This window comes from Leptodactylus fuscus, chromosome 1, assembly GCF_031893055.1.
Source record: "Leptodactylus fuscus isolate aLepFus1 chromosome 1, aLepFus1.hap2, whole genome shotgun sequence".
Taxonomy (NCBI): Eukaryota; Metazoa; Chordata; class Amphibia; order Anura; family Leptodactylidae; genus Leptodactylus; species Leptodactylus fuscus.
The window spans coordinates 150,134,568-150,157,999 of NC_134265.1; the positions used below are offsets into that span (position 1 = coordinate 150,134,568).

General features: G+C 44.3%; 1 protein-coding gene across 1 annotated transcript in view; it reads right to left on the reverse strand.

The window, feature by feature from the left end:
• Window positions 1-23,432, reverse strand: part of OSTF1 (osteoclast stimulating factor 1) — a 32,664-nt gene that overhangs the window by 4,402 nt on the left and 4,830 nt on the right. Inside the window, exons 2-7 of the mRNA XM_075278230.1 lie at window positions 8,556-8,602; window positions 8,393-8,443; window positions 7,072-7,135; window positions 3,186-3,239; window positions 2,104-2,211; window positions 831-880 (exon numbers count right to left, since the gene is read on the reverse strand). Of these exons, the coding sequence (XP_075134331.1) occupies window positions 831-880; window positions 2,104-2,211; window positions 3,186-3,239; window positions 7,072-7,135; window positions 8,393-8,443; window positions 8,556-8,602 (374 nt within the window). The remainder of the gene's footprint in view (window positions 1-830; window positions 881-2,103; window positions 2,212-3,185; window positions 3,240-7,071; window positions 7,136-8,392; window positions 8,444-8,555; window positions 8,603-23,432) is intronic.

Here is a 23,432-nt window from a genome sequence, read left to right on the forward strand (position 1 = left end):
TGGGAGGCGAAAACCGTGTCACTTTTTTTGCCCCATTCACTGTCCGGGAGGGGAAAACCGCCTGGCGTTTTCTGAAGCGGTTTTTACCAAAAACTGCTCAAAAAAAACGCATCACGGTCCAAATGGCGCCACACGTAATTCACATGTGAAATTAGCCTTAGATGGTGAAATGGCTTATTTTGCATTGTATATTATAGCTGAGCAAAATAAAAAACAAATAGAAGTCCAAGATAGGAACAACCCTATAGAGTCAGTTCACAAAGTTTTTTTGCAGGCGAATTTTGCCACCTGCCATTCATTTCAATGAATGAAAAAAGGATCAACATGCCCTATCTTGCCCCAGAGTCCGCGGCTCGAGACTCTCTCCTGATTAGGCCAATTCATGAGCAGAGTGCACTGCATCGGCATCCCTTAGCGGCTAGCCGCGTGGAGAATTCACACGGCAGAAAAGATTTCCGCCATGTGAACTAGCCCTTAATGATCAATGTGGGTGCACCTGTGCAAGTAAGACCAGTTCAATGGCTGATGTTCTATAGAGACAAAAACTAGTTCTAGATTCTATACAGCTTCCTATTTTATGCAAGACATTCTCGATATCTGCTCAGTGTATAGCACAGTAAAATTTCTTTTTACATGAGAATGGGTATATTTCTAAAAATTGATGAAGAAAAAGGTTGAAGATTCAGGGAGAACTACTCAGCTCATGAAGTGTAAACAGTTGGGTCTCCATAAGTGCAGTTTATTCAGGTTTGGAAGCCATACCCAAGAGTGGATCATAAAGAGGAAGTATATAGGAAAAAAAACAAGTGCACAACATCCATTATACCTACCTGTTGGTTGAGTTCAATGTTTGGCTGACACAGCAAAACTTCCACCACATCTAATGGATTGAAAATATAATAGATGGAAAATATATAGGTGGAAGAATGGTCAGATATACAAAACACAAATACAAACACAAGTTATAAGCTAGGAGTTCAAAGACCTAATGCTTGCGGACGGTAATGTTCCGGTCTGTATAAATAGCAGCCACTATCACTTGTGAAGCTACAGTTCCAACCAGCTTCTTCACCCTACTATTCTTCTGCAGATCATACCAGAGTACTGTAATTTTCAGGGAGCTGACAACCATGACAGTTTGCCTAACACTATTCTTTGGAGGCCTTTCTTATTGAATTTGTTCACATTAATACCTGACGCTGGGTTCACACCAGCGTTTGGGTCTCCGTTCTCAGGTTTCCGTCTTCTGCATGCAGAAGACGGAAACCTGTCATGTCGAGTCCGGCCGTGAGCGGCGTTTTATGCTCTCCACGGCAAAACCGTTTTTTTAAAACCGGACACAGAGTACTGCATGTCCGACTCTGTGTCCGGTTTAAAAAAAACAAAAAACTGTTTTGCCGCGGAGAGCATAAAACGCTCACTGGCGCTCACGGCCGGACACTTTTCAATCCCATTCAAATGAATGGGTTTGAAAAGATGCAGCTAGGTTTCCGTCTCCTGCCCCTGTTTTTTGCAGGAAACGGAAACCTGCAGAACGGAGACCGGGCGCAGAGGTGAACGAGCCCTGACAATGACATACACTGTAAACAGCTTCCAATATAAATGCCTGTGATTGATGCCAAAGGTTCTTATATTAATAACAGGTATTACTACACAATAAATGTAATTTTTATGGATACCATAGGTGTTCCATACCTTTTTGTTTGTGGTGTACTGATATATACTTTATTGACAGACCCCCAAAAGGACACAGTATTGGAAGCAAAAGAAATATGTTCAACACGTACCCTGGGAGATTTCTCAGCATACACGAGGTGAAATCACAAACATTAACGTCAGTGTTTTCATCTAAAATGTATTGAGCTAAATGTTTTACTACTTTAATACTCTTTTGTAAAATATCTAATGTACAATTAGATGGAACATGAATTAACAATACAAAATAAATTCATATCTCACAGAGTACCAACAACTGAAACTGTAACACTGTTTACCCATTAACTATACTGAAAGGAGCCTAAAAGAACATGGTAGAATGGTACTATAGCTCCAAATAAATGCAAAATAGATGATAATATAGAAAAGCAAACCATTAAGGCTTACCTCTATGTCCTCCATGACATGCCCAATATAAAGCAGTACTTCCAGCTTTATCCAAACCGTTGACTCCAACTCGATTTTCTAAACACTCTCTTAACCAGCTAAGGTTACCTGGAATGTTTATAGGAAAACAAACAATAAATGTCAGCGTCTTTATAGTCTGACACAGCCTAAACCATTAGATACTGCTAGTCCAGTGCTTTAGGAAAGGACTGGTGAAAAGTCACGTCCAGGGCTGCAACCTGACACTTCAAACACATTTTGGCACACAACTACTGTGGCTGTGTCTGAATTCTGGTTTACTGTATGCCAAAATATGTGGCACAAAATGTTGTTTTAGATATTATTAAAATCACCGTGCCAATGTATGATTTCTGACACAACACTTTTCAAATGTATAAAGACAAATGGGCGTGAAATAAAGGCACAAATATGCACTACATTTTGCCAAGGTTTTGGTTGCAACAATTAGGCACAATGTTATATAAAGGTTATAGGTTGTATAAAGCGTGATATAAAAATGTCTGAAGATATGCCAGATCTATCATACACCAGCCACTTTGGTCAAATTGGCATATTTTCAGCCTGCCTGATCCAAATTTATACAGTCTAAAAATTAGGGTTAGTAAATCTGCCCCTCTTTGTTTTAATTTTTCACCATTTCCAAGATCTCTACTTGCTGTCAGTAAATGCTGAAATCCTGCTAGACTCTAGTCCTGTTCACAACTGAGAGGTGGATATCCACATGTGTATTCCAGAATGTTAGGCTTTACCTACTCTAACAAATTAGAAGGTCAGGAGAGAAAGCTTTGCTTATGATGAATTTAGTTTACGGAGGATTGCCAATCCTGGAATTGACACTATCCATTTCATGACAAATGGCTGTATAGTTTATGGGAAGGACAGTCCATGCAGCAGAACTGAACTGAACTGGACTGCTGAGTATAGCTCAGTCTAGCTAAGTTGGGGCTTATAAATCTGGCCAATACCCAGACTTGTTTTCTTGCCTGAAATAACTCTTAGTGGAGTTTTGAAAATGGTAATAAGAAAAGGTGAATGCTAACAATGTGGTCAACGACACTCACCTCTTTTAGCCGCTTCATGCAGTGGATTATCAATGGATTCAGCCTGTTCTGCAACTGCAAAATAAATGTAGCAATGAGTCTATTTTGGCATTCTGTTACATATGCTCACATTCAGTGTACACATTCAAAAATTATATAAAATCATATCTGGAAACATGTATGCTAATAGATTACAGAGCAGCTATACATGTACACACTGCTGTACTCATTTGCATACCATTTACTGAAGTTTTTTGTGTCATGGCACAAGCTGTACATACATGCAGTTCTTTTCATTTCAACCCTTTCCTGCTGGTGGCATTTTTCAATTTTTGTTTTTCACTCTCTCCTTCCAAACTCTACAACTTTTTTTTTTATTTTTCCATTCACAGAACCATTTGAGGGCTTAATATTTGCAGGACAAACTGTTTTCGAAAAGGATACCATTTATTATTTTGTACAATGCATGTAATGCGATGAGAAATTGAAAAAAAAAAATCAGAATGGGGTGGAATTGGGAAAAAAAAGTGCATTTGTGTGACTTTATTATGGGCTTCGTTTTTATGGCATTCACTGTGCAGCCAAAATGTCATGTCACCTATATTCTAAGTTTTGGTACAATTCTGGGGATACCAAATTTCTATGGCTTTATTTACATTTTAACCCCTTATCAAAAATACAAAACTTTGTTAAACAAAATTTTTTCAGTTGCCATAATCAGACGTAACTTTTTTAAAAAAAATATTTCTGCGTATGGGTATGCATAGGGTGTCTTTTTTGCAGGGCCAGATGTACGTTTTAGTTATACCATTTTGGAAAATGTCTATTGCTTTGATCACTTTTTATTAAAATTTTAGCAGAGGATGAATGGCAGTTTGGCACTTTTGATTTTTTTTCCCACTACAGAGTTAACTGTTTAGGAAAAATATTTTTTAAGTCTGTAAGATGGTCTGTTTTCGGACAGAGATATCTAATGGGAGAGAGGATATGGAGCATTTACAGTCTTTGTTTATCTGTCTCTCTATGTTGGTGCCAGACACACTTATAGCAGACACTTCTTACTGTATGCTTTTTGCTTCGCATGCGCCACTGCATTGGTATGATGCTATTGTTTCCGTGTTCTGGAAAATGGCTTATGATTTTGTTGAATAAAAACTTTCTGATTAAAAACAAATCAAAAAACAAAACCACACAATAGAAGACTAGAGTGACACTGACTTTTGTTAGCTTTGGGAAAAAACAGGATGCATCAAATACTGTAATTGTCTAAATCAAATGTTTTCTTCTCCAAAAAAAGGAGCCAAAAGGGAAGTACTGCACCGTAGAGTGCCCATTACTCCTAAACATTGGTGGGAGTTGCAGTGAGGGCGGGTTCACATCTGCGCCAAGGGTCTCCACTTTCAGGTTTCCGTTTCCTGCCTGAAACTGGGCAGGATACGGAAACCTGCAGGCATTTTTCAAACTCATTCAAATGAATGGGTTTGAAAAGTGTCCGGCCGTGAGCGCTGGTGAGCGTTTTGTGCTCTCCACGGCAAAACCTTTATTTTTCTTAACCGGACACAAAGTCGGACATACAGTACTCTGTGTCCGGTTTAAAAAAACAGTTTCACCGCAGAAAGCACAAAACGCTCTCCGGCGCTCACAGGTTTCCATCTTCTGCCTGTAGAAGACAGAAACCTGAGAACGGAGACCGGATGCTGGTGTGAACCCAGAGTAAATCGAACCTAAATTTAATTACATTTTTGCCTTGGTTTTAATCCAGCCTGGAAGAGTACGAATACCTTTACAGCATTTTTTAACTACAGAATGACATGCATTTTGTTCAGAAAATTACTTTTTGTAATTGGGTTTAATTAAAAATTCTGCTTCAATTTGCTTCTATAGCCTGCATGCATAAGCATTACATTACAAACTGTAGAATGCCATTCAGGGTGGCTCCTTTTCCACACCCTCTCTCTACTCTTTTGAACAAACTTTTAGGCTAATTTATGATCAGCTCAGTGTCCAACTATGATCTAGTCATAAATATCCTTAAAAGAGCTAAAGAATGAAACAGTCAGTCAAGTCTGATGGATTAGCTAATGAATGACATTCGGCATTCTACAGCTTGTATTGTAATGTCTATACATGCAAGCTGTAGAAACCAAATTTTGGATTTAACCCAATAACATTATTTTTAGCCAAAAATACAAAAAAAATGCAATAAAAAAAGTACCGTATATACTCGAGTATAAGCCGACCTCCCTAATTTTACCACAAAAAACTGGGAAAACTTATTGACTCGAGTATAAGCCGAGGGGGGAAATGCAGCAGCTACTGGAAAATTTCAAAAATTAAAATGGCCGAGTTCTTGGGTGCAGTAAGTGCTGGGGAAGGGGAGGGGGTGTTTTGGTTGTCTGTCTGCCCCTCCCCTGAGCTTGTGGACTGGGTTTTTTACCCCCACTTGGAATTCAGCCTGGCTGACTATAGGGGATCTGCAGTGCTCCTATTAACCCCTTCCCGACAGAATAGAAGCATTGCAGGTATCCTATATTCAGTAGACCGGGCACTTTCAGACACAGAGATACATAATGTGTATGTGTTTCACAGTCATTTTCTACTTTGAGGGCAGGTTCACACCAGCGCCCAATCTCCGTTATGCAGGTTTCAGTTTCCTGCCCGAGAAACATTCATGGGTTTGAAAAGTGTCTGCCGGTGAGCATCTTCTGCTCTCCGCATTGAAACCGTTTTATTTATTTATTTTTTTAGTCGGGCATGCAGGACTTTGTGTCCAGTAAAAAAAAAACGGTTTCGCCATGGACAGCAGAAGATGGCTCGCCCACAGACACTGAATGTCGATTTCTGTCTTCTGCTGACAGAAAACGGAAACCTGCATAACTGAGATCAGGTGCTGGTGTGGACCCGCCTTTATATGTATTCTAGGGAAAGGAGTGATTTAGAACTTTTATTTTATTATTATATTTTTTTAAAACTTTTTTTTTTTTTTACTATTTTTTTAGCCCCCCACCGGGGGACTTGAACCTGCAGTCATTTGATTGCAAGTCCCATAGACAGCAATATAAGTGTATTGCCGTCTATGGGAGATTCTCTACATTACTATTACGGCTGGTCATAGACCAGTCGCAATAGTAATATAGTGATGACAGGCTGGGAGCCTTCATTAGGCTCCCGGCTGTCATCGGAACAGGTCGGCTCCTGCGAGCTCGCTGCGCAGGAGCTGGCCTGCAGCTTTAAAGGTATGGGGCAGGCCGAAGAGGGGGAGAACATCTCCGGAGGGGCGAGGACATTTCCGGAGGGCACCTCCGCTGTAACGCTTATCAGAGATCGCAGGCATAAGCTTCAGCATCTCTGCTGTAAGCATCACAGCGGAGGTGCTGCTTTCTATGGCGACCGCTCTGCAAAGCGGCGCCATTACATTTACAGATCGGGCATCCGGACACCGGGAGCGCGGTGATGCTGTACATTAAAATCTGCAGAAGTACTTACGGTAGCAGGAAGCAGACACACGCCGGGGGGGGGGGGGGGGGGGGGGGGGGGGGTGGGGGGGCAGTGCGGGGTCTGCTATCCTGGCCTGCTACCAGAAAATTACCGTAATAACCCGAATATAAGCCGAGGAGCACTTTTTCAGCACAAAAACTGTGCTGAAAAACTTGGCTTATACTCGAGTATATACGGTAATGCAAAGTTGTACACAGCTATGAAGCTGACAGTAAGCTTTTAAGCTGGCAGACAAATACTCGCTCCATGAACCTCAACTCACAAAAAACATCAAGTACTGTACCAACACACATTAGCTTATAGCAACATTTGCAGAGAATGATTTCTATGTCTTCGCCCAGTCTCAGTCTGATAAAGGTGGCCATGGAGACATCATATGCCCACAGTGAAAACTAGAGTATAATCTTACCATAATTACTTGGTATGAGTCCAGTTTTTCCTTTACAGGTACCCTTCCACCAATTCGTATCACTCTATATACACACACACATAAAACACGCATTAAACATATTTTGAAGTTATAAGACAGAACAGTACAAAATTTTGCTGGGTTTCATGCACACTGCGATACTATGTACACAAACCTACAAGATGATATTATGCCTGTACAATGCACCTGTCGGTACTCTGTGTGCTGCCTCAGTACAATCACACAATACAGTCATTATGGAGCTGTGACATGGTCATGGTGCAGTTGAAAACTGGCTGGCAATGACGCGACCACAGTATTCCATTAAAATTAAGTATAAACTAATTGTTTCAGTGTTCCAATTTAATAGGAACACTTAATAAATTGGAGCAGAATAGGACGAACGTATACAAAACAAAAGACACGGCTTCACAATAGAGGGGCACAGACTATGTTGGACACTGAACTAAACATGGGTCAAAATGTTGGTGCATTTTTCTGAAGTAAACTAAGGAGGTGTAAAGTTAGACTAAATAGTTTAATATTGTGACCGATTTATCATTTAGCACCACATACTATGATTAATCCGGTGCACATTAAGACTGTCTAGTCTACCTATGAACTACAGTATCTATATTCTAGGTCACATGCACATCACCATGTGCATGGTCAGCATACTAGCCAAGTTTTTTGGCCCCACAACACCTGTATATGATGCCGTGAGCTTGGGGCAAAGCCCAGGACAAGTCCTATTCCTGTATGTTTTGTGGCGTGTGCTCACAGACAGTAGTGAATGGAGCTGTGAAGGCACAAGCAATACACCGCTGTCATTGTGCTGTAGCCATAGGCTGGGGCCCCACATGGCATAAATACAGCGGTTTTACAATCACTATAAAAGGTGGCATTCTACAGTCAGTGTAAGGTGGATCGGATTCCCATCAACTTGCAAAAAAATATGCGCAGATTTGGAAATTGCAGTATGTCAATTATATCTACAAAATACCAGTGGTGTCCCTATAGGTATAAGTGAGACAGAAAAACTGTGTTGCAACCATGGTTTTTCCCACAGTGCTTTTTTGCTGCAGACCACTATGTGGGGCTTTATTTTTAGATAGTATTAGTAAATGTTCCACAATGTATACTACAAATGTTATAAATGGAAGACCGTTCACAAATGAGGAAGGCAATGCTTCCTTCATCATTCTATCCTGGTCATGGCTCCAGCATTTTGCAATACTATTATCAAAGGCAAAAGAGGAAGTGAAACACGTGAAGATTGTGCTATTTTAATGTTAGAATTTAAGTGAAAAGACAAACCTACCATGTCTGAAATGTAAAGAATATCCCCTTCATCGAAGTATAGTTCATCAGGCTGAGAACAAAGCACAATAAATATATTTAACAAAATTCAATCATGCTGCAATTAGAAACTAAAAAAAAAAAAAAAAAAACACAAAGTTTTCAGAAATTAAATAAATACATACCGTTCTAGGCTCAAATGTATACAAGGCCCGAAAAACTTTCACTTGTCCTGCAGAGAAAAAAATAAATAAAATTATGAAGAGTATACATCATTCATTTAGTCGTTGAAATCATTTTAAAGGGTCATTCCCATGTACATAATCATATCTATATATGTTGATTAGAGATGAGCGAACACTAAAATGTTCGAGGTTCGAAATGCGATTCGAACAGCCGCTCACTGTTCGTGTGTTCGAACGGGTTTCGAACCCCATTATAGTCTATGGGGAACAGATACTCGTTAAGGGGGAAACCCAAATCCGTGTCTGGAGGGTCACCAAGTCCACTATGACACCCCAGGAAATGATGCCAACACCTCTGGAATGACACTGGGACAGCAGGGGAAGCATGTCTGGGGGCATCTAACACACCAAAGACCCTCTATTACCCCAACATCACAGCCTAACAACTACACACTTTCCACATTCAAAAAAACCTCTATCAAAGTGGGAAAATACCTGGAAACCTTCTTTACTCCCCAAATGGATGGACACAAACCCCAATTTAAGCTCAACAAACAGTAACAACCACCCCTTTAAATCACGTTCCCCATGACAACCACAAATGGAATAGGCAATGGGAATTCCAAAAGCCCTCACCCTTAACTGTCATTTTGAGTGTGTGTGTGTGTGTGTGTGTGTGTGATGTGGTAAGACCTTCCAAAATTCACTTTTCTAGCCCTTAACATGAGCCCTTCCAAACAAAGTTACAGGACCTTAAGCTGAGCTACCAGCAGAGATTGAGGCCCTTGGCATGAGTAGAGCCTTGCACCAGCAGTGTTTTTGGCACTTAGGGTGAGTTGAGCCTTGTACCAGCGTGTGTCCCTTAACATCAGGCGGGCCCTAAGTTCTGCGCTTTGCACAAAAGTTCCACATTAACTAGGCTGAATGGTACAAAGATTAGTAGGCCCGAGAACCAGGAACAGGTCTTGCAATGGCTGTCGGATATCGCTTAAAGCACATTGTCCACCAGCCAGTCAGCCTCTACCTCCTCTTACCCAACAGTCTTGTCCTCCTTCCACCCAAAATTCCCAATCTTCCCAGAACAATAACCCCAACTGTCCCTGCTCCCCAGAGCTGTTCTCCCTTTCTTTGACTGTACCGCAACCTGCCCCTCCATTTCGCGATTCCACGGACCTAACAGACGAGTATCTGTGTCCAGATGCTCAAACACTAGAGTCTCCTCCATTCCATCTCCGGTCGATTTGGTGGCGGATGACCATCAACCCACCCTCATCGACGACGATGAGACGCAGTTGCTGTCAGGGCAGCCAGTTGACATGCGCATTGTGCAGGAGGAGGAGGCGAGACAGGAGTTGGAAGAGGAGGTGGTGGACGACGAGGACACCGACCCCACCTGGACAAGGCGGATGTCAAGCTGGGAAAGTAGTGTGGATGTTGAGGCAGGTGCAGCACCAAAAAGGGTAGCTAGAGGCAGAGACATGTCCAGAGGCAGAGGTCAGCTGCTTTGCCGAAGCCAGGCCAGACCCGGAATGTCCGAAGATGTTCCCTTTTGTACCCAGCCCAGAAAAACTCCCCCATCGAGGGCACGTTTCTTGAAGGTGTAGAGTTTTTCAAGGAATGCGCCGAGGACAGATATAGTGTCGTCTACACAATTTGCCTCTCGAAATCAAGTAGGGGCCCTGAGAAGAGCAACCTGTCCACCACTTCAATGCACCGTCATTTGGAATCCAAGCAATGGAATCAGTGGCAGGCAGCAACGGCAGGACAAACGTCGCCCGCCGTTCATGCCACTGCCTCTGCTCACAGTGCTGGCAATGCACTCCAGAGGACGAGCCAGGACATCACTTCATCTGCCTCCGCCACTTTGTTGACTTCTCCCTCATCCTCCCCTGTTTCTGTCTTATCTCCTTCTCCTGCACCATCAAAGGCACCATCAGGCGCTTCTTTATAACAACCCACCATCTCTCAGACATTGGAGCGCCGGCAGAAATACACCGATAACCACCCACCCACGCAAGCCTAGAACGCCAACATCGCTAAACTGCTGGCCCAGGAGAGATTGGCGTTCCCGCTTGTTGAAACTCCCGCCTTCCCGGACCTGATGGCAACTGTGGCACCTCACTATGCCGTCCCTAGCCATCACAACTTCTCCCGGTGTGGCGTCCCCGCCTTGCACCAGCACGTGTCACTCAACATCAGGTGGGCCCTTAGTTCCGCGCTTTGCTGCAAGGTCCACTTGACCACCGACACTTGGACAAGCGCCTGTGGTCAGGGATGCTGCTTATCTTTAAGGACAGGCAGGGTGAATGTGGTGGAGTCTGGTCCCGGGGTGCAAACTGAGGTACCCTATCTCCTCTCCCAGGCCAAAATTCATGGCAGGAGTAGACTGAAACCCTACGACGCTGCAACCTCCACCCCAGCTACTAGCGGCAAACGCTAAAACACTGGTGTGGGGAGACGTCAGCAGGCGGTGCTGAAGCTCATCAGCTTGGGGGACAGACAGCACAGTGCCTCCGAGGTCAGGGATGCCATCCTGGCTGAGATGGCATTTTTTTTCCCTGCTACACCTGGGGCCTGGCATTTTTACGCCTGTGATAATGGCTGGAACCTGGTAGCGGCTCTGGAGCTTGCCAGCCTCCAACACGTTCCATGTTTGGCCCACGTCTAACCTAGTGGTGCAAAGTTTTTTGAAAACATACCCAAATGTACCGAAGCTACTGTTGAAAATGCGGCGCTTGTGCGCCCACTGTTGCAAGTGCACAGGAGTCGCTGCTAGCCTAAAAACACTCTAGCAAGGCCTACATCTGTCCAAACACAGGCTGTTGTCCGTCATTCACACACGCTGAAACCCTACAATACCATATCTTGAGCAGGGTGTGTGAGCTGCACAGACCTTTGATGGAGTTCCATCTACAAAACCCAAGGGTTCCTCAAAGTCAGCTCCCAAAGTTTCTGCACCATGAGTTTCCAGGGGTGGCAGAGTTATGGCTAGGGGCAGAGGCATGGATAGGGATGATGTCTAGGGGCAAAAGCAGTGTGGATGTGGAGGCAAGCTAAGCAGGAAAAACTGGGGGTACAAGCTAAGGCATGGACTGGGGTGATGTCTAGGGGCAAAATCAGTGTGGATGTGGAGGCAAGCTAAGCAGGAAAAACTGGGGGTACAAGCTAAGGCATGGACTGGGGTGATGTCTAGGGGCAAAAGCAGTGTGGATGTGGAGGCAAGCTAAGCAGGAAAAACTGGGGGTACAAGCTAAGGCATGGACTGGGGTGATGTCTAGGGGCAAAAGCAGTGTGGATGTGGAGGCAAGCTAAGCAGGAAAAACTGGGGGTACAAGCTAAGGCATGGACTGGGGTGATGTCTAGGGGCAAAAGCAGTGTGGATGTGGAGGCAAGCAAAGCAGGGAAAATGGTGGCTAGAGGCAAAGGGATGTCCATAGGCAGCAAGGGCAAAGATGCAAAACTCTCCCCTGTTTCAAGAATTTTCCTGACTTGTCTCCCCACAAAACATTCCTGGGAGGAGGGCTGAAACACCACCCTCCTCCTCCTCCGCTGTTAGATTGACCCCAGCTACGAGCTGAAAACGCTGCAACACTGGTGTGGGGAGACGTCAGCAGGCTGGGCTGAAGCTCATCAGCTTGGGAGACGGACAGCACACTGCCTCTGAGGTCAGGGATGCCATCCTGGATGAGATGGCAATTTGTTTATCCCCACTGCCCCTGGGGCCAGGCTTTTTTGTCTTGTTGGAGGGCTCTGGAGCTTGCCAGCCTCCAACACGTTCCATGCCTGGCCCACGTGTTCAATGTAGTGGTGCAATGATTTTTAAAAACATACCCCAAATTAGCTGAGCTAAGGGTGAAAGTGCGGCACTTAGACACCCACTTTCCCAAGTCTACAGTACCTGGAGCTAGCCGCAATACACTCCAGCAAGGCCTACATCTGCCTGAAGCACCTACTGTTGTGCGAGGTCACCACACGATCTAACCCTAGATACCGTATGTTGAGCAGGGTGTGTGATGGAGTACCAGCTACAAAACCCAAGGGTTCCTCAGAGTCAGCTCCCTCACTTTCTGCACCATGAGTTTCCATGGGTGGCAGACTTATGGCTAGAGGCACAGGCATGGATAGGGGTGATGTGTAGGGGCAAAAGCAGTGTGGATGTGGAGGCAAGCTAAGCAGCAAAAATTGGGGGTACAAGCAGCCGGTGGCATCATCACTGACAAGCACACCTGTCTGTCAGCTGACAGGCTGACTTTCACCAAAATGAACAGACAATGGATAGACTCATCATATACATGTCAGTTACATGACAAATTTAGTGCAATTTGCAAGTCCAAGATGGGTTGGAGATCTGCAGAGAGGAATCTCACCACCTCTTGCGGGTGCCATCATTTGGAAGGCAAGCCCTGGGCTCAGTGGGTGAGAGCAAGCGCAGGATAATCGTCGTTTGGCCTGGCGGCCACTGCCTCTTCCACTGTTGACAGGGCTGGCGCTGCAGTCCAGACCAGCAGCCAGGACACCTCCACATCTGCCTCTGACACTTTGGGGAGTTCACCCTCATCCTCACCTTTTCCTGCCATTTCTCCTTTTGCCCGCGCCATCATGCGCCTCTTCCCAGCAACTCCCCATCTCCCAAGCCTTTCATTTCATGCTAAAGTACAGCGCAACCCACCCACATGCCCAAGGCTTCAACGGCCTCATCTCAAGAAATCTGGCCCAGGAGATGTTGGAATCCCGGCTGGGGGACACTCTGCCCTTTTTGGGCAGAGTGTCTACTGCGCCACCGCACTGTGCCGTCCACACCAGCACTTTCCCCCAAACATGAGGCGGTCCCTAAATTCAGCGCTTAGCCCTAAAGTTCCACGTGACCAGTTACGAATGGACAAGTGCATGCGGACAGGGACGCTACCTTTCAATTTTGGCACAGTGGTTGAATGTAGTTGAGGCGTGGACCGGGTCGCAAAATGTGGTGGCCTGACTTGTCTCCCCACACAACATTCCTGGGAGGAGGGCTGAAACACCACCCTCCTCCGCTGTTAAATTGTGGGGAGACGTCAGCGGGCCGTGCTGAAGCTCATCAGCTTGGGGGCCAGACAGCACACTGCCTACAAAGTAAGTCATGCCATCCTCGATGAGACGGCAATGTGATTTTTGCCACTGCACCTGGGCCCAGGCATGTTGTCATGTGTGATAATGGCCGTAACCTGGGATCGGCTCTGTAGCTTGGCAGCCTGCAACATATTCCATGCCTGGGCCACGTTTTTAACTCATTGCTGCTAATCTTTTGAAAAAGGTACCCCAATGTTCCTGAGCTACTGGTGAAAGTGTGGCGCTTGTGCGGATAGTTTTTAAAGTCTATAGTTGCCGCTGCTAGCCTCTATGCACTCCTACAACGCCTGTACCTGCTGGAACAACGGCTGTTGTGCGACGTCTCCACACTGCTGGCACTAAACATATCATGTGTTGAGCAGAGTGTGTGAGCAGCACAGACCTTTGATGTAGTTCCAACTCCAAAACCCTCGGGTTCGTCAAAGTCAACTCCCTCAGTTGCTCAACCATGAGTGGCCATGGGTGGCAGACTTATGTGAAATCCCATCCCATCCATTGCACTGGACACGAAACATTAGCATGCGCTCAGCACAGCTTCGGATATGGCAGCTGCGTTAAGCAGGGTGCAGGGTACAACACAGACCAGGCCCGAGCACCAGGAACAGGTGTTAGAAATACTGCAGCATCTGCCATTTCCTTCCAATTTTGGGGTTTTGGACCCGCCACCGACTTGTCTGGACCTAAGTGGGGATCATGAGACACAGTTGCCATCAAGGCAAGCTGTGGTCATGTGCGGTTTGCAGTAAGGGGGCAGTGCGCAATTGGAAGAGGAGTTGGTGGATGACGAGGCCACCGACCCCACATGGACAGGGGTGATGTCTAGGGGCTAAAGCAGTGTAGATGTAGAGGGAAGCTAAATCAACAAAAAACCTGGGTAGAAGCAAAGGCATAAACTGGGGTGATGTTTAGGGGCTAAAACAGTGTAGATGTGGAGGGAAGCTAATTCAACAAAAAAAAAAAGGGTAGAAGCAAAGGCATAAACTGGGGTGATGTTTAGGGGCTAAAGCAGTGTAGATGTGGAGGGAAGCTAATTCAACAAAAAAAACAGGGTAGAAACAAAGGCATAAACTGGGGTGATGTTTAGGGGTGAAAGCAGTGTAGATGTGGAGGGAAGCTAAGCAGCAAAAACAGTGGGTAGAAGCAAAGGCATGCAAAACTCTACCCTGTTGGAAGACTTATTCCTAGGTCTGGAACACGTTAATGGCCCCCCTGGACAAATTACTGCCACTCAGGGGCCTAGTGTCACCAGGAGGGACAAGTATAGGCGCATGTTGTGGGAATACCTGGCCGACACCAGCTCTGTCCTCTCCGATCCCTCTGTGCTCTACAGCCTACACTTATTTTCTCATCTTTTTTTCTGCACTGCACATCTCTTGCCTGCTTCCTTTGGGATCTTACAAGTGGTGGTCCACTTCCAAAGATGGTAATTTCACTAGACAGTGTAACGGGAGTAGCTGAGGGATCGCTGTCTTAACCACTTTTTGGCACAAAATTAACTTCCAAAGCCAAATATGGTGCAAGTATATGATGCAAGGACACCTACACACCTATCTCTGACACATTGGGGAGTTCACCCTCATGCGCCCTTTTGGCCTGCACCATCATGCACCTCTTCCCAGCCACTCCACATTTCCCAAGCTTTTCATTGCAGGCAGAAGTACAACACAACCCACCCCCATGCCCGAGCCTTTAACAGCCTCATCGATAAACTGCTGGCCCTGGAGATGTTGGTGTTTGTTTATGCTTCTGGAGACCCAGGCCTTCCGTCAGCAGATGGCAGCTGGGGCACTTCCCTATGCTGGGCCTAGCCGTTACTACTTCTCTTGGTGTGCAGTCCTTGCCTTGCGCCTGCATGTGTCCCATAACATCAGTCGGGCCCAGAGCTCTGCGCTTTGCTGCAAGGTCCACTTGACCACCGACACATGGACAAGCGCCTGTGGTCAGGGATGCTGCAGTGCTTATCTTTAATGACAGGCAGGGTGAATGTGGTGGAGTCTGGTCCCCGGGTGCAAACTGGGGTGGCCCATCTCCTCTCCCAGGCCAAAATTCATGGCAGGAGTAGACTGAAACCCTACGATGCTGCAACCTCCACCCCAGCTACTAGCGGAAAACACTGTAACACTGGCGTGGGGAGATGTCAGCAGGCCGTGCTGAAACTGATCAGCTTGGGGGACAGACAGCACAGTGCCTCCGAGGTCAGGGATGCCATCCTGGCTGAGATGGCATTTTTTTTTCCCTGCTACACCTGGGGCCTGGCATTTTTGCGCCTGTGATAATGGCTGGAACCTGGTAGCAGATCTGGAGCTTGCCAGACTCAAACACGGTCCACGCATGGCCCACGTTTTCCAACTTGTTGGTGCCATGTTTCTTTGAAACCTACACCATTGTGCCTGATATACAGGTCAAAGTGGGGCCATTTTCGTAAGTGAGAACTAGCCTCTGCTAGGCAGAAAACATTCAGAGCACACTCCTCTCATCTTCGCACCGTTGGCTGGCGGAGGAAGACGAGGGGGTTGGAGTGGCATCTGATGTCCCTGTCCCACACGAGGCTAGAGGGTGCACTTCAGTGCATCCCATTGCTTCACCACAAATGGTGTGAAGGGGAGTGGAAAATGGAGGAAATGGAGAGTGACCCTTACAGTTGGGGCCAGCAAAGGCATGCCAAGTAACACACTGGCACACATGGCTGACTTCATCTTGGGTTGCTTTTCAACACATATTTCACATCATGAAGAACAAATAATACTGGATTTTTACAAGCCTCGAACCCCGGTCTAGGTCTAATGTCTGTTCCTTTCTTATATTAGGGGAGAGGGAAAAAAAAATTACTTCAGTGATACGTTTAGCGTACATAGACTGACTATTAATGTGTATCCCACTTAGTGTTGTTAGGGTTACACACCGTCACAACCTGGCTAAAGCTTCTATAGCTGTTAATAAAGTCAACATAACTTTACGGTATCCAAAAAGACAGCTGGTACCGACAGAGAGCAAGACAAATGTCAACCAAAGCTGTGAGCTCTGAACACCCACTGTGACTTTGGCGTCATCATCATTATAAGGGAGCGGGTGGTAATAAATAACTTGGCAGTGCCTAAAACCCAAAAAGCTTATACAACTATATTTACATTAAGATACACAAATCACACTTTTCAGTAGCATGTCATGAGACAAGCTGATAAGCTCTTCCTTTGTGCAGTGCTATTTGAAAGTTAAACGCTGCCTTTATTTTAATTCTGGAGAAGGTGCAGACATTAGATTTAGAACATGTTGTCTTCATTGTCCAAATCCTCTATATAGGTAACGTGTTTTTCGGGCCGAGCTGTCTGGGAACGAGCTGGTGCAGCACTGACAACCTGGGTGAATATGGCAAGAGCCTGAGATGTAGGGTGAATGAATCCCCAAATTATTTGTGGAATTCCCAGTGAGACAATGGCACTATATACCAGTAGCAAAAATTGTGGGTGCACATAACCCCAATATATTCTTTGAATTCCCAGTCAGACAATGGCACTATATACCAGTAGCAAAAATTGTGGGTGCACGTAACCCCCATATATTCTTTGAATTCGCAGTGAGACAATGGCACTATATACCAGTAGCAAAAATTGTGGGTGCACATAACCCCAATATATTCTTTGAATTCCCAGTGAGACAATGGCACTATATACCAGTAGCAAAAATTGTGGGTGCACGTAACCCCCATATATTCTTTGAATTCCCAGTCAGACAATGGCACTATATACCAGTAGCAAAAATTGTGGGTGCACGTAACCCCAATATATTCTTTGAATTCCCAGTGAGACAATGGCACTATATACCAGTAGCAAAAATTGTGGGTGCACGTAAGCCCAATATATTCTTTGAATTCCCAGTGAGACAATGGCACTATATACCAGTAGCAAAAATTGTGGGTGCACGTAACCCCCATATATTCTTTGAATTCCCAGTCAGGCAATGGCACTATATACCAGTAGCAAAAATTGTGGGTGCACGTAACCCCAATATATTCTTTGAATTACCAGTCAGAAACTGGAACTATATAGCAGTAGCAAAAATTGTGGGTGCACATAACCCCCATATATTCTTTGAATTCCCAGTGAGACAACGGCACTATATACCAGTAGCAAAAATTGTGGGTGCACGTAACCCCCATATATTCTTTGAATTCCCAGTCAGACAATGGCACTATATACCAGTAGCAAAAATTGTGGGTGCACGTAACCCCAATATATTCTTTGAATTCCCAGTGAGACAATGGCACTATATACCAGTAGCAAAAATTGTGGGTGCACGTAACCCCAATATATTCTTTGAATTCCCAGTCAGACAATGGCACTATATACCAGTAGCAAAAATTGTGGGTGTATATAGCCCCAATTCTATTGCTAGGGGACTTGCAGGGTATTTCTGAGGTGAAGGTGGGGGGGCACACCGTTGGAACAGGGATTTGGGGTGTATATATGGGGTATACGGGAATACACTGTCAGTGTGTTCCATTCAGGATCCTGGGAAAGCTGGGTTGCGGCGATTGAGCCCGTCAGTGCCACGTTACACTGACAAGCTTCTCCCTGGAATTGAAGTTATATGTAAGCCCAATATATTCTTTGAATTCCCAGTGAGACAATGGCACTATATGGCAGTAGCAAAAATAGTGGGTGTATATAGCCCCAATTCTATTGCTAGGGGACTTGCAGGGTATTTCTGGGGTGAAGGTGGGGGGGCACACCGTTGGAACGGGGATCGGGGGTATATATAGGGTATACGGGAATACACTGTCAGTGTATTCTATTCAGGATCCTGGGAAAGCTGGGTTGCGGCGATTGAGCCCGTCAGTGCCACGTTACACTGACAAGCTTCTCCCTGGAATTTAGCTCTTACAAGAGCTGTTGGTTGTCTTCTCCTTCCTATCCTAGCCTGTCCCTGCCTACCCAGAATCTAAGCCCTAGCTAACTGGACGGAAACCTCCGTCCCCGGTGAATTGCAAGCTCAGAATGACGCGAAGCTGGGCGTCGCTGTTCTTTTAAATTAGAGGTCATATGTTTTCGGCAGCCAATGGGTTTTTCCTACTTTTTTCAACGTCACCGGTGTCGTAGTTCCTGTCCCACCTACCCTGCGCTGTTATTGGAGCAAAAAAGGCGCCAGGGAAGGTGGGAGGGGAATCGAGTAATGGCGCACTTTACCACGCGGTGTTCGATTCGATTCGAACATGCCGAACAGCCTAATATCCGATCGAACATGAGTTCGATAGAACACTGTTCGCTCATCTCTAATGTTGATAATTAAAAGTTAAATATTTTTGCAAATATAAGTAATTAAAAATTCTGCAGCATTTTAAATATTTTCTCTAACCATCTTAGTAGTGACAGACTGTTATCTTGCTCGATTGCCAATGGATACAACCACTAATGCAGAAACTTTCTATGGTCTGGGACTTGTCAAGAACCCAGCTATGATTTTCTTATTGTAGCCGGGTTATCAGGCAGGGACATTACATGTATCAGAAGATATCCCGGCCACAATAAGGAAATCATGGCTGATTTTCTGACCTTAGAAAGTTTCTGCATTCGTGGTCATATCCATGGTAACCGATCAAGACAGCAGACTGTGACCACAAGATATTTAGAGAAAATCTTTAAAATTCTGCAAAATGTTTAATTACTTATATTTGCAAAAATGTTTAACTTTTAATTATCTACAAATTTAAAAATAATTATGTAGAATTATGTAGATGGGAATACCCCTTTAACCGTTGTGTAAATTCTTTCATACATATACCTATGAGTAAATACAATACTAGAAGAAAAGGGTTACCCACTTTATACAGTTGATGGCCTATCCTTAGGATAGGCCATCAATATTAGATCTGCAGGGCTCTCTCCATGCTGATCACTTGCCATAGAAACTTGCAGTAGTAGGTACTGCAGCGCCAGCAATTTAACCACCCATGACATATGATTGATTTTGCTTCTTTAAGCTTCTGAATGACAATTCTGGAATGTAACCCCCTAAAAGTCACATAAAATTTGCAAAAACCCTCCTGAAACGGTCACCTTTTTTTGTGTTATATTTTGAATGTATGGCTCAAATACATACTACTCCTACAGAACTCTGGTGCCTTATGTGCATTTTAACCCAACCAGTGACCTTTTATCCCTCTTCGCATTCACACGTTCATAATTGTAGCAATTACAATTTGGCCTTTGTCAAAGTTGCTCAGATCTTTACATGCCTATATTTCTTATTATTATTATTATTCACTTTATCTGCTAGAGATTTTAATGTTATGGCTTAATGGTGTACATACAGGCTTGTGTATAGATGAAACCTTGTACATCAGTAGTGGAAACCAATTAAACAAGACAATAGATGCAGTGATCCTTTTGCTTTTCTTGGAATCATGAAGACTTTGGATCATAGATGGTACGACCACCCTGTTTGTATAAAATGTTCAGCTGAGTCAAGCTTTGCCCAAAAAGATACACTATACAATTCAGAACAACAAACTTTCATTGGCAAGAACCGACTATTCTAGTACTATAGATAAATCACTTATCTTGAGGTCTACACCTAGCCCTACAGCATATAAGAAGGATCACAACATCCCTAAATCTGATAACAAGAGAAGCTGAACTCAGACCCAGCCACAGAGGATCTGCAAGTCTGAAAGCTACACGTAGAATATTAAATAGAACTTACGCGCAGGCGCTCCTATTTTTGCACTCCTGAAGCAGTACATAGTCCATGCAGCATTTATACGGAGATAGTTGGAATATTTGATACTTGTGTGTCTAAAAGACAAAAGTGCTGTAGGTATGATAGTTTTATTAGCTTACCAGAAGAATTAGATTTGCAAGCTTTCCTAGCACATAGGCTCCTTCTTCAGGCATACCCAAATGATTGGCTGACAACACAACACTGGCAAGATGTTACACAAAGGAAATTAGTTCTTGATATGATAGTATGATAAGGTAGGGTAATAAAACTGGGGCTATGGGGGCGAGGACTGAGGGGGTTGGAGTTATCTGGAGGCAATTGATGGAGGGGTGAATTGTGTCCACGTTAGGGATCATAAATCCAGGTGTCAAATTGAGTCCCTTTGTCAATTATCTGAATGTTATCTTCAACTTGAATTCTCAATGGTTTCTCCCTGTCATTCTCAAAGAGACCTTTTAGGATCAGGACATTTAAGTTCGACAAGCTGAGGTCTGGCCTAGAGTGGCATTTTCCCACGTGGGTCTACAGCTTGTATTTTATTGTGCGTCTGTGTCAATTCATCCTGGTCTACAGTTTTTGTTTTGTTTCTCCAATGTAAACTCCTTCATTGGGGAACCGTGTACACAGTATCATGTACACCACATTGGAGGATATACATGGAAATGCCTTTGTCTAACAACTTGCCAGTGTTGTTCTGTGTTCTCAGTCAATCATTTGGGAAGGCCTGAAGAAGGAGCCTCTGTGCTTTGAAATCTCACAAATTGAATATTTCCTGGTTAGCCAACATAGGTATCATACCTACAATACTTTAGCCTTTTTGACACAAAAGTATGAAATATTGCATGATTTTTCTGGTTAATACGGTACTTCACCATTTTCCCTATATTTAGAGATACTTGACAAAAATGTTGTCAATTACACAAAGCATGTCTGCAAATGCAGTAATCTACTCACTATGTAAGACAGGCAACCCTGCTGACCTACAATGAATCACTTGTGCTGTAACACCATGACAGGAAGTGAAGAAAACAAGTTGAGACATCTTTCCTGTTCTTCAAGCCAGTTTCACCCAACAAACGTTAAGCAATAAAAATGAACAGAGCAGCTATCATACTCATTTCTATGTGCCACATGACCCCATCCCACCATCTTAATTACATGGAATCCTATATCAGAGGTCTACCCTCTATGGATCACGGCAACCTGTATGGAGCAGTGTCATGATGTGCCATATTGTAGAATCAAGATAAGGAAACAGAGAGTGGGGAAGCGCAGCTCGCTCCTTCTGCTGTCCGAGGGCTAGTTCACACGTAAATTACGTGTGGCTTATTTTGGTCCCGGGAAAAAATGCTTCCTAATTAGGAAGCATTTTTTGCACCTTGCCGCGCTTTTTGTGGAGCGTTTTTTTTTGGAAAAACTGCTTCCAAAAATGCCAGGCGGTTTTCCCCTCCCGTAAAGAGAATGGGCCGCAAAAAAACGTGCGGAAAAAAAATGTGCGTTTTTTGCTTCCCATTCACTTCTATTGCTTTCTTCAGGTGGAAAACGCCTGAAGAAAGGTCATGTCGCTTCTTTTTTCACCTAGCGGAAAAAAAATACTAAAGTAAAAAAAAAAAAAAACGTTAGCCCTCTACATGGACAACCATTGTATGGAAGCGGATTTTGAGGTGAAATCCGCTGTCAAAATCTGCCTCCTTGTCCCTGTGTGAACTAGCCTACTCATCGCTATGGTGAGCCATGCTTATATGATTGCTAAGAACAGGGACTTCTAGGCTTAGAAAAAGCTTCTGTACTTCTCAGAGAATCTCCACTTTTGTCTATCAGTTGTGTGTTACTCTTCTATTTTTCTAACCAGGAAAACGTCTTTATCTCTTACACTAGGTTCACACCTGCGTTCTTCTTTCCGTTCTGTGCTTTCCGTCTTCTGCATGCAAGAAGACGGAAAGCACAGACCGGGTCCGGCCGTGAGCGGCGGTGAGCGTTTTATGCTCTCCGCCGCGAAACTGTTTTTTTTTAATCCGGACACAGAGTACTGCATGTCTGACTGTGTCCAGATTTAAAAACCCGGTTTCGCGGCGGAGAGCATAAAACACCTACCGCCGCTCACGGCCGGACAGCTTTCTCACCCATTCAAATGAATAGGTGAGAGAGACTCCTGCAGGTTTCCGTATCTTGCTCTGTTTTATGCAGGAAACGGAAACCTGCAGAACGGAGTGCACAACGCAGATGTGAACGAGCCTTTACATAGAGGTTTTTGCAGGCAGATTTTGACACGGAAGTCACCTCAAAATGTGCCTGAAAAACTGCCTCTCATTCATTTCTATGGGAGTCACTAGCAGCTTTTTCCTCTAGCGTTTTTTTTCAGCTAGTGGGAAAAACTGCTAGTGACTCCATTGAAATGAATGAGAGGCAGTTTTTCAGACACATTTTGAGGCGAATTCTGCGTCAAAATCCGCCTGCAAAAAAACCGTGTAAGAGATAAAGTATTCTACTGGTCAGAAAAATAGAACAGTAACACACTAGAAAAACCCACGGCTAGAAAAACCCATTGAAGTAATTGGGAGGAGGAAAAAAACGTGACACTGTTTTTTGGACACTAGATGCAATTGCTCCACAGCCAGTAGAAATATATATATGAATGACTCCTGGATGGTGCACGGATCCGCCCGCCGGACAAAGGCACCATAGACCAAGAAAAAGCAAAACACGATCCAGCATCCACAGAAAGTCAATTAATTAAAACGTAGCTTTTATTGCTATATTAAAAACATAGCGTGATCACCTTAGTGCATATGGAAAAATATTTGATTCAATAGAAAAATTTACATATGGCTATATCCATGACACGGAACATGTAACAAAAAGAAAAAAAAAACAAGACCTACATTACATAACATCCAAAAGCCGCTGACGCGTTTTCGAGGTGTTAGTTACCTCTTAGTCATAATTGACTTCCTGTGGATGCTGGATCGTGTTTTGCTTTTTCACTGTTTTTTGGAGCAGTTTTTGATGCAGTTTTAGCAAAAACCATGACTGGTTTTTTGTTTGTTTTTTTAA